The sequence below is a fragment of the Nipponia nippon genome, unplaced genomic scaffold (genome assembly GCF_047370975.1).
Source record: "Nipponia nippon isolate SJK-2023a ecotype South Korea unplaced genomic scaffold, ASM4737097v1 scaffold_7, whole genome shotgun sequence".
Taxonomy (NCBI): domain Eukaryota; kingdom Metazoa; phylum Chordata; class Aves; order Pelecaniformes; family Threskiornithidae; genus Nipponia; species Nipponia nippon.
In genome coordinates this window covers 52,928,355-52,938,446 of record NW_028262391.1, presented here as the reverse complement: position 1 = coordinate 52,938,446, position 10,092 = coordinate 52,928,355, and the positions used below count along the sequence as shown (strand labels likewise).

The 10,092-nt window shown below is 72.3% G+C and overlaps 1 protein-coding gene across 2 annotated transcripts; it reads right to left on the bottom strand.

Moving 5' to 3' along the window:
* Window positions 1-235: 235 nt before the first annotated feature.
* On the bottom strand, window positions 236-8,482 carry SPIRE2 (spire type actin nucleation factor 2). 2 transcript variants are annotated; one of them, XM_087739554.1, is made up of 15 exons: window positions 8,257-8,467; window positions 4,629-4,666; window positions 3,988-4,347; window positions 3,568-3,648; window positions 3,327-3,491; window positions 3,136-3,222; window positions 2,901-3,024; window positions 2,630-2,799; window positions 2,372-2,522; window positions 2,127-2,260; window positions 1,370-1,504; window positions 1,231-1,298; window positions 1,112-1,139; window positions 850-965; window positions 236-769 (listed from the first exon to the last, which is right to left on the bottom strand). In XM_087739554.1, the coding sequence occupies exons 1-15, from the start codon at window positions 8,465-8,467 to the stop codon at window positions 559-561; spliced, it is 2,079 nt and encodes a 692-aa protein (XP_087595680.1). In that variant the 3' UTR covers window positions 236-558. The 2 variants fall into 2 exon arrangements, with proteins under 2 accessions (XP_087595680.1, XP_087595681.1); XM_087739555.1 differs by having other exon boundaries at window positions 2,127-2,522; window positions 8,257-8,482.
* Between the last annotated feature and the right edge of the window lie 1,610 nt (window positions 8,483-10,092).

The following is a 10,092-nucleotide window of genomic DNA, read 5'->3' as shown; positions in this document are numbered from 1 at the left end:
TCCCACGGGCCCTGTGGGGGGTCACGGGTGGGGGGATGCCCCTGCTTGCACACGATGGAGGAGGCCACGGTGCGGTGACGGGGGCGGTGGGACACCCGGCCCCGACCCGGGGGTCCACTCAGCCCCCCCAGCACCCTCCACCCCTGCTCCCCACCCACCCACTCAGGAACAGCCACACGGCCCGGGGCAGCCCCGCGGGTTTATTAGCCGGGGGGGGATGTACAGAGTGGCCGTGCCAGCCCATGGCGCTGGGCACCCCGGCGTGGCCGGCACCTGCCCGGCGCAGCCAGGGCTTGGCACAGAAGCGGGGCCAGGGAGGGCGAAGGCTGGCGGCTGCGGGCGCCCCACGGCAGGATCCGTCCCCGCGTCCCCACGGGCCCTGCCAGCGTCCAGCGGGGACGGCAGGCACCGCGCCGTGCCGCCGGTCCTCGCCTCCCCCTGGTCCGTGAGGTATATAAATATAGAGGCTGTATGTATACATCCTATGTATATATGTACATCCAGGTGGCCGCTAGCGGGGTCTGCGCCGGGGCAGCCGGCGTCCCCGCGCCGGGCACCTCACTTGTGCCAGGAGTCGCCGTAGAGGGAGCGGGCCTTGGCGGCGCGGCGCGGCGCGGCGTTGAGGACGGCCACGCTGCGGCGGCTGGAGGAGATGACGTCGGTGACGAAGCCAGCGCAGTCGCTGCAGACGTCGCGCAGGACGGAGCCCTGGGCGTAGATGTGGGGGAACTCCTCTTCCACCCGGCGCCAGCACGTGCCCGAGAGCGAGCTGCGGCACAGGGCACGCCGTCAGCCCCGGCCCGAGGAGGAGGAGGAGGGGGGAGGAAGGCTCGGGGCCGCGGGACTCACTGGAAGGTCTCTCTCCTCCGCAGCGGCAGGGCTTTGGCCAGCAGCGAGCCCGGGAGGCTCTCGAAGCCCAGCGCGTAGACGGGGATGTGAGCCAGCTTCTTGGAAGGCATCTTCATCTGCCGGGTGCGGGCGTCAGGGCAGGACAGAGATGGGGACAGGGGCAGGACGGGGACGGGGACAGGGACAGGACAGGGACAGGGATGGGGCAGGACAAGGGACAGGGAGAAGGACAAAGTGGCACCGGCCAGAGCTGGTCCCTTACCTTTAGGCTGCAGGAGCTGCAGACAGACCTGGGGACACAGAGAGAGGCCGGTGAGCGGGGCCATCGCGGGCACCCTCCTGCCACCCTCCCGGCACGGCACGGGCCGGTGCGGCGCTCACCGCTTGCAGAAGAGGCATGCCGCGGGCCAGGAGAAGAGGGGGAACTTGGCCCTGCAGCAGCAGCAGACCTGCGGGCAGAGGGGGGTGAGAGCCGGGGGCCGGGCGGGCGGCGCTCGGCCCCTCCGGCCCCAGCTCCCACCTTCCCCTTCCGCAGGCTGCTGTACAGCTCCTTGCTCTGCAGGAACTTCTCCATCTCGGCCTTGACCAGCACCCTGCGCACGTTGATCATCTCCTCCACGGTGAGGGCCAGGCTCTCCACGGGGTGGCTGAACTCCTGTGGGCAAGGGGGGACGTCAGCCCAGTCTGCTGCGGGGCTGCGGCACAGGACATGGCCTGGGGCATCCCTGTGCTGCGGGTAGAGCCTCCCAGCACAGGCAGAGCCTCCCGGCACGGGCAGAGCCTCCCAGCACAGGCAGAGCCTCCCAGCACGGGCAGAGCATCCCGGCACAGGCAGAGCCTCCCGGCACGGCCAGAGCCTCCCAGCACAGGCAGAGCATCCCGGTACAGGCAGAGCATCCCGGCATGGGCAGAGCGTCCTGGCACGGGTAGAGCCTCCCGGCACAGGCAGAGCATCCCGGTACAGGCAGAGCATCCCGGCACAGGCAGAGCATCCCGGCACAGGCAGAGTGTCCCGGCACGGGCAGAGTGTCCCGGCACGGGCAGAGCGTCCCAGCACAGGCAGAGCGTCCCAGCACGGGCAGAGTGTCCAGCATGGACACGGGGCACACGGCACGGCATGCCTCAAGTCCCACATCCCGTGCAGAGGGAGCGGGGAAGCCACGGGGACCCCACCCCAGAGCCACCTTGTGCCCACATGCCAGGCTGCCGTGTGCCCATGGTCGTGCTCGTGTGGTGTCCCCAGCTCCGGTGTCCCCAGTCCCACCACCAGCACTCACCAGCCAGAGGTGCTTGGAGCTGGTGCCGGGGGCAGCGCCAGATCCGTCCTCTGGCCTCTCCTCCACGGCACCGAGGGCAGCCCGGGGCGGTGCTGAGCTGTCCGGCAGCGGGTGGCAGCTGGCGGGGACAGAGCCTGCGGGGAGGGCCACGCTGCCCGGTGCCACCCCTGCCACAGGGCACGACACAGCCACCCTGGAGACAGGGGGCCGGGGGTGGCACAGGGCTGGGGGCCTCCGGCGGGTACCTGAGCGGGGCCGGGGCTCGGGCTGCAGCGGCTCCGGCTCCTGGGGCGCAGCCTGGCCGCCCCCCAGCTGGCTCTGCAGCTGCGCCAGGTCCTGCTCTGAGAAGGAGCGGTCCCGCTTCAGCGGCACTTCTGTGCCCGGAGAGTCCTCCTCCTGCAAGGCCGTGGGCACCGCGTCACCCCGGGGACCCCCTCGTCCCCCCGGCACCTCCCGTGTCCCCCCACCACCACTCTCCCACCCCACCAGGTCCCCTCTCTTGCCTCGGAGACGTTCATCTCCTCCATCTCGGCCAGGGTGGGCGCCTTGAGCAGGACGCGGGGCCGCGGGCGTGCCGGCACGGTGCTTGCTGGGGACCGGGAGAGCTCGAGGCAGGAGCTGGAGGCCAAGCGGCCCGAGCAGGCGTGGGGGATGCAGGGCAGGGAGCTGTAGCCTGCAGACGGGGACGGGGCTCGGTGCCGGCATGACGGGGACCTGCCCTGGTGCTGGGCACGTCGCCGTCAGCCCAGCGTGGCGGGGAGGGGATGCCAGTACCTTTCTGGCCACGGTACGGCACCTCCACGGGCCGAAGCTTCCTCTCCTGCCTGATCTCCTCCAGGATTTTCTCGTGCAGTGTCCTCTGCTTCTGGGGCAGGGGCCGCAGCCGCCGCTCCGATGCCTGCAGGACACGCGGACGGGACCTCAGGTAGTGGGGATGGCACCCATGGGAGCCGCCAAGCCCAGGCCGGGCACTGCCATGCCATGGAGGTGTCCTGCTGCCGGCACTCACCTGCTTCAGCGGGGGTCGGGAGCGGATGAAGTCGAGGATGAGCTCGTGGGCGTCCTTCTTCACCCGGGGAGGGATGTCTCCGTCCACCTGGGAGAGGGCAGAGGGGCCGCCGGCGGCGTCAGTGCCGGGGCCGGCGGGTGGCACGGCAGCACGGCGGGAGGCCGGCGCGGGGGCAGCCCGGCTGCGCTCACCATGACCTTGCGGAGTTTGTAGTTGCGGGCGCGGATGTCCTGCATGAGCATCTCGAAGGGGGTGAGCTGGTACTCGGTGGGCAGGGGGTTGAACTGCTTCTCCTGCACCTTCTTCAGCTTCACGCCGTGCCGCAGCTCCCGCATCAGCTGCACCCACAGCCGGGCCTGGCGGAGGGATGGACGCGGTGTCAGCTCCCGCACGGCCCCGGCAGGGCCCCCGCGCCCAGCCGTGCCGCCGTACCCAGTCGGTGTTGCGCAGGCTGCCCAGCTCCGCGGCTGGCCGCTCCTCTGCCTCCTCGTCCTCCTTCAGCTTCTGCAGCATCTGCCGCGGCACAAGACACCGTCACCCCGCCCCGGCACCCGGCAGCACCGAGGGTCCGGCCGGGGCTGTGCCACGGGGCCGCAGCACCAACGGGCACCCCCAAAGCACCCCCATTCCCGCTACGAACCGTCCCCACCGGCACCAGCCTGGGGCAGGTGGGAGCTGGCGGTGCCACAGCAGAGCACCCCGGGAGAGGGTGTATGGCCAAACGCCAGCGCCGGCGGCCCCGGCTGGGGCAGGCAGAGGGGAGCATCGCGCTCGCCCCAGCATTTTGGGCCCGTGGGTGGTTCCCCCGGCCAGGCAGTGGTGCCAGCCGTGCCGCTGGGCACCTGCGCTCACCTCCTTGGCATCACGGATCTTGGCGAGGAAGGCTTTCAGCTCCACAGTCTCGGCGAAGAGCGCCCGGCAGACGGCCTGGTAGTGCGCCTGGGCCTCGGTGGGGTCGGCCAAGCGGGCGGCGCAGCACCGCATGGCCTGCCCGAAGGTGCGCACGGCGCGCGGCGGCCCCTCGCCCCCCTCCTCCTCCTCCTCCTGCCCCTCGTAGCCCTCATCGGCTGTGCCGCAGCCGCTGTCCTCCGAGTCGCTGTTGGTCATCAGGTCGATGAGCTGCTCCAGCCGCGGGCTCAGCTCCCGCTCCTCGTTCTCATCCAGCCCCCAGTCCAGCGCCCGGTAGATGGCAAAGCCCAACGACTGCACCATCTGCAGGGAGACGGCACCGGCTGGGCCCCAGCCAGACCCCGGCACTGGCTGCGCCGGGGGGGAACCCCTTGGCACACACGGCTGGCACCGGCTGCCCCCCGGCCCCCCAGCCATCGGTGCTGGGTCTCATCCCCCCGCTGCGCCCCAGGACCCCATCACCGCGGGGTGAGGGGGCAGGCGGCAGCGCCCACCCAGGGACCCCTGCGCCGGGGTGCGATGGCAGAGGGGCAGATCACCAGCAAGCTGCAGCGGGGCTGGGCGGGCGTCCGGCCCCCACGCACCTGGGCTTCGGCGGAGGGCGTCAGCAGCGGGGGCAGCTCTGCAGGAAGGAGGGCAGAGTCACTGCTGGCACCCATGGCCCTGCGCTGGGCATCCCCCCTCAGCGTCACCTCCTGTCCCGCACCCTGGGGATGCTGCACCCACCCACCCCCAGTTGTGGGGCACCCTGAGCGGGTCCCATCCCCAGCAGCTCCTACCCCGAGCCAGGACCCCTGTTCCCAGCCGGTCCCATCCTGAGCTGGTCCCAGGACACAGCTCCGCGGGACAACAGGGACCGGACCTGTGTGTTTTGCCTGGGTGGAGCCAAGAGCTCTGCACCCGCAGGGAAATGCCCCCCGCACCCCTCTGGGCTGCAGGCACTGGCAGCGTGGGCACTGGCAGTGTGGGCACCGGCATCACGGGCACCGGCAGTGGGGGCACCGACAGTGGGGGCATCGGCAATGTGGGCACCGGCAGCGTGGGCACCAGCAGTGTGGGTACCAGCAGTGTGGGCACCGGCATCACGGGCACCGGCAGTGCAGGCACTGGCAGTGGGGGCATCGGCAATGTGGGCACCGGCAGCGTGGGCACCGGCAGTGTGGGTACCGGCAGTGTGGGCACCGGCATCATGGGCACCGGCAGTGCAGGCACTGGCAGTGAGGGTACTGGCAGTGTGGGCACCAGCAGTGCAGGCACCGGCAGCACGGGCACCGGCAGCATGGGCACTGGCAGTAGGGGCACCGGCAGCACGGGTACCAGCAGTGTGGGCACCGGCAGCGCGGGCACCGGTGGGCAGGGGTGCAGCGAGGACTTGCAGATCGCCTGCAGGACACGGCCCGGGCGCCCGGTGTGGGCTGCGGTGATGGGTTGTGCCCAACAAACGATGCTGCTTTCCGCTGCAGAGCCAGCGCAGCGGGAGCATCGCGTGCACACACAGCGCCGTGCCCACAGGCACACGAGCCCAGGAGACGCTCGTGGGCAGCTCAGCCCCCACTGGCAGCCGGACGGCCACGGGACGAGGAGCAGGAGTGGCTTTTGCAGTGTCCCCAAGGGCAGTGCCGCAGGGCCCCTGCCTCCACTTTGCCGACAGCAGCCGCAGAGCCACTTCCGAGGCCCAGGGGAGCGCCGGCCATTAGCTCTCCATTTAGCTGATCGATGCGGCAGCCGTGGGGATGTGCCGGCTGCGTGCCGGCTGTGTGCCAGCTGTGTGCTGGCCAGGCCAGGCCAGGCGCTGCACAGGAAGGGCAGTGCGAGCAGCGGAGACGCGGGGTCCGGCTGTGCCGTGGTGCCACGCGCGAGCCCAACATCATGCCCGCACCCCCAGGCCGTGCCCGGCTCCCGCTGCAGCGCCAGCCCCGGGATGCTCTGCCTGGGCTGGGAGAGGATGCGGCAGCACATCCCCTGGGACCCCGCCACCGCCACCCCGGACCCAGTGCCCGGCCAAAGTCCCCTCCCGCTGACCGTGGCTTGGCAAACGCCGTGAGAGCCGGGCCGACGGGCTGAGCCTGGCTGGTCCCGGCAGCTCCCTCCAGCCTCTGGGGCACGGCCGAGGAGGGAGCTCCCATGGGACGGGGAACTAGGGCAGCTCAGGCGGGTGCTGCCAGCTCACCTGGCCCGGATCTGGCCCTGCGCCCGGGGTGCAGTTGCCAAGCTGTGTGCCGGGCCGGTGCCACCACCTGCAGCAGTACTGGGAGGCACCCGGAGCCCTTCAAGCTTTGGGCTTCGCCATGAAGGGCCCGGATTTGTCCCTGGGGAGATGGCTCAGGCTGGCACGGAGGGACTTGGCAGCAGGAGGTGGTGCGGTGGCACCGGCTCTGGCACAGCGGCTGCGGCGGCTCAGGGGAGGGCGTGGGACCATTCCCATGTGCAACTGGTGGAGCTGGTGTGACCGCACCATGCCCAGCTGCCACGTGCCGTGCCTGCGCGTGGCCCCTGCCGCAGCCAGCCCATGCACCGCTGCCGGCCTGGAGCTGCCCCACGCGCCCCGGTCCCCAGGGGCCGCCTGTGCCGTGCTCCCCATCTCCCATCTCCCCGGCTCAGCTCCGCGCTCGTCCCTGCCATCCTGGGAGGCCCCGCTGCCCCTGACAGCGCCGGTACTGGGCTCCGTCCCCGGGCGTGCCGGCCTCCCCGCGGGGCGAGGCGGCTGAAGGCGTTTGCCGCGCTCTGTCATTAGGCGCAGGGGTGCTCCTCGCCACGCTGAGCCACCCGGCATCGCTGCTGGCAGCCGGCCAAGCCTAATTACAGCCTGTAACCGCCACGGCCCTGCCTGGCAGCACCAACCGCCCACAGAGAGGGCACGGCCCTGCGTTCGAAGGTCAAGGACGGCGCTGGGCCCCCGGGGGCTGGGGGACACCGGGGCCCCGTGGGGACACCCCGAGCTGGGGATGGGGTCCCCCGCGGGGTCCAAGCACGCAGGCGTGTGCGGCGAGTGTGCCTGTCTCCGTGCTGGGCGTGTGCAGGTGTGTGTCCCCGTGGCCGGCTGGCTGTCCTTGCCGCGTGTCCTGCCCGCCATGACGGGCTCGGTGTCCTGTGGCCCCACGGCGGGTCCCGCTCCGCTGAGCCCATGGGCACCCTGCACACCCTGGATCCAGCCTCACCGGATCACCCAGCCAGGCCCTGTCGGTGCCGGTGCCGGTGCCACAGCAGCCCTGGACACCCTCACCCGTGCCGGTACCCGCAGTGCCAGTGATGGTCCTGGCTGTGCCAGCGCCGGTGCCGGTCGCCCTTGCCCATGGCCGGGGCTTGGGGCTCGCCCCCATCCCTGCCGGTGCCAGTGCCAGTGCCAGTGCCGGTGCCGGTGCCAGCCGCCCTGCCAGTCTCTCCGGTGCTGCACCCCCGCAGCCGGTGCCTCCATTGCCGCACCGGTCCCCTGCTGCCGGTGCCAGCGACGCCAGTCCCTGTCCCCCCCCCCCCCCTTACCGGTAACGCTTCCCCTGCCCACCCCCCGCTGCCGGTACCGGTCCTTCTCCACCGGTACCGGTCCCCCCCCCGCTGCCGATATCCCCGGTCCCTCCACGCCCCGACACCGGCCTCCTCGGGCGGGCGGCGCGGTGCAGCACGCCCTGCCGGCCCCGGTAAACCCCGGTGCCGGTGAATCCCGGTGCCTGTAAACCCCTGTGCCGGCAAACCCCCGTGCCGGCAGACCGCAGTGCCGGTAAACCCCTGGTGCCGGTAAACCCCGGCGCCTAGGTCCTGGCGCCGCTAGGTCCCGGTGCCGGTAGGTCCCGGCGCCCGTAGGTCCCGGCGCCGGTAAACCCCGGTGCCGGTAGGTCCCGGTGCCGGTAAATCCCGGCGCCGGTAGGTCCCAGTGCGGGTAAATCCCGGCGCCGGTAAATCCCGGTGCCGGTAAATCCCGGCGCCGGTAGGTCCCGGTGCCCGTAGGTCCCGGTGCCGGTAAACCCCGGTGCCGGTAAACCCCGGTGCCGGTAAATCCCAGCGCCTGTACGTCCCGGTGCCCGTAGGTGCCGGCGCCCGTAGGTCCCGGCGCCGGTAAACCCCGGTGCCGGTAAATCCCGGCGCCGGTAAATCCCGGTGCCCGTAGGTCCCGGTGCCGGTAAACCCCGGCGCCGGTAAACCCCGGCGGCTGTGTCCCGGCGCCGGTCGGTCGCGGCGCCCCGCCGCCGGCGCCGCCTCCACCCCGCTGTGGCTTACCGGGCGGCGGCGCGGGGAGGACGACGCTGCCGTCGCCGCGGAGGCGGATGTCGGCGGTGCGGAGCGGGGCGGCGGGGGCGGCGGCGGCGGCGGCGCGGCAGCCCTGGAAGCAGAGGGCCCAGGCCTGCTCCTCGTTCAGCGGCTGCTCGTAGCACTTCAGCACCTCCTCCAGGGACAGCTCCCGCGGCGCCCCGCCGCCCGCCCGCGCCATCGCCCCATCCCCGCCGCCGCCGCCGCCGCCGCCGCCGCCCGGGCGGGCGGGGCCCCGGGAGGGGCGGGGGGAGCGCAGCGGGGCCGAGCGGCTGGCGGCGGGATCGGCTCGGCTCGGCTCGGCTCGGCTCGGCTCGGCTCGCCCCGCCCCCGCGCCACGGGCACGGCCCCGCCTGCGCCGCCGCCCGCCGGGAGGGGACGGGAACGGGCGGGGCGGGGCGGGCAGGGTGCAGGGGGCGTAACCGGCTGCAGGGCACGGGGTGCAGGGGGCACGAGTGGGTGCAGGGGATACGAGTGGGTGCAGGGCACGGCGTGCAGGGGACACAAGGGGGTGCAGGGGACACGAGTGGGTGCAGGGCTCGGGGTGCAGGGCACACGACAGGGTGCAGGGGACACGAGTGGGTGCAGGGGGCACGAGTGGGTGCAGGGCACGGGGTGCAGTGCACGGGGTACAGGGCACACGACAGGGTGCAGGGGACATGAGTGGGTGCAGGGCACGGGGTGCAGGGGACACAAGTGGGTGCAGGGGACACGAGTGGGTGCAGGGCACGGGGTACAGGGCACACGACAAGGTGCAGGGGACACAACAGGGTGCAGGGGACACGAGTGGGTGCAGGGCACGGGGTGCAGGGGGCACAACAGGGTGCAGGGTGCAGGGGACACGAGTGGGTACAGGGGACAGGGTGCAAGGCACACGAGTGGGTGCAGGGGACATGAGTGGGTGCAGAGTATGGGTGCTGGGCACACGACAAGGTGCAGGGGATGTGAGCGGGTGCATGTCACAGGGTGCAGGGGACACGAGTGGGTGCAGGGGACAGGAGTGGGTGCAGTGCACGGGGTGCAGGGGACGCGACAGGGTGCAGGGGACACGAGTGGGTGCAGGGGACACGAGTGGGTGCAGTGCACGGGGTGCAGGGGATGTGACAGGGTGCAGGGGACACGAATGGGTGCAGGGGACACGAGTGGGTGCAGAGTATGGGTGCTGGGCACACGACAGGGTGCAGGGGACGTGAGTGGGTGCAGGGGACACGAGTGGGTGCAGTGCACGGGGTGCAGGGGACGTGACAGGGTGCAGGGGACATGAGTGGGTGCAGGGGACGTGGTGCTGGGCACACGACAGGGTGCAGGGGACGTGAGTGGGTGCAGGGGACAGGAGTGGGTGCAGTGCACGGGGTGCAGGGGACGCGACAGGGTGCAGGGGACACGCGTGGGTGCAGGGGACGTGGTGCTGGGCCCACGAGCGGGTGCAGGGTGCAGAAGTGCATGCAGGGCGCAGGAGTTGCTGCAGGGCTCGGGGCATGCAGCCGGGCGCGGGGCCCGTGTGACGGGGCGCAGGACGCAGCGGCCAGGACGAGGGCTGGGGGCTGGCTGCGGGGCGCGGGGCCCTGCTGGGGGACGCCCCCAACAAGGGGGACAGCAGGGGACACACGGCCACGAGCTTCCGGCCGAGGGCAGAGGCCCTTCCCCGCCAGCACCCACGGCTGCAATCAGGCGTCCGCCCCCCCCGGCTCCACGCCGGCAGAGGCTGCCGCGGTGCTGGGAAAGGTGGGGAGCCCTGGGGAGCCGGCGGAGGGAAGGGGCCAGGCCGGGACGATGACACCCCCGGGAGAAAGGCCGGGAAGGAGA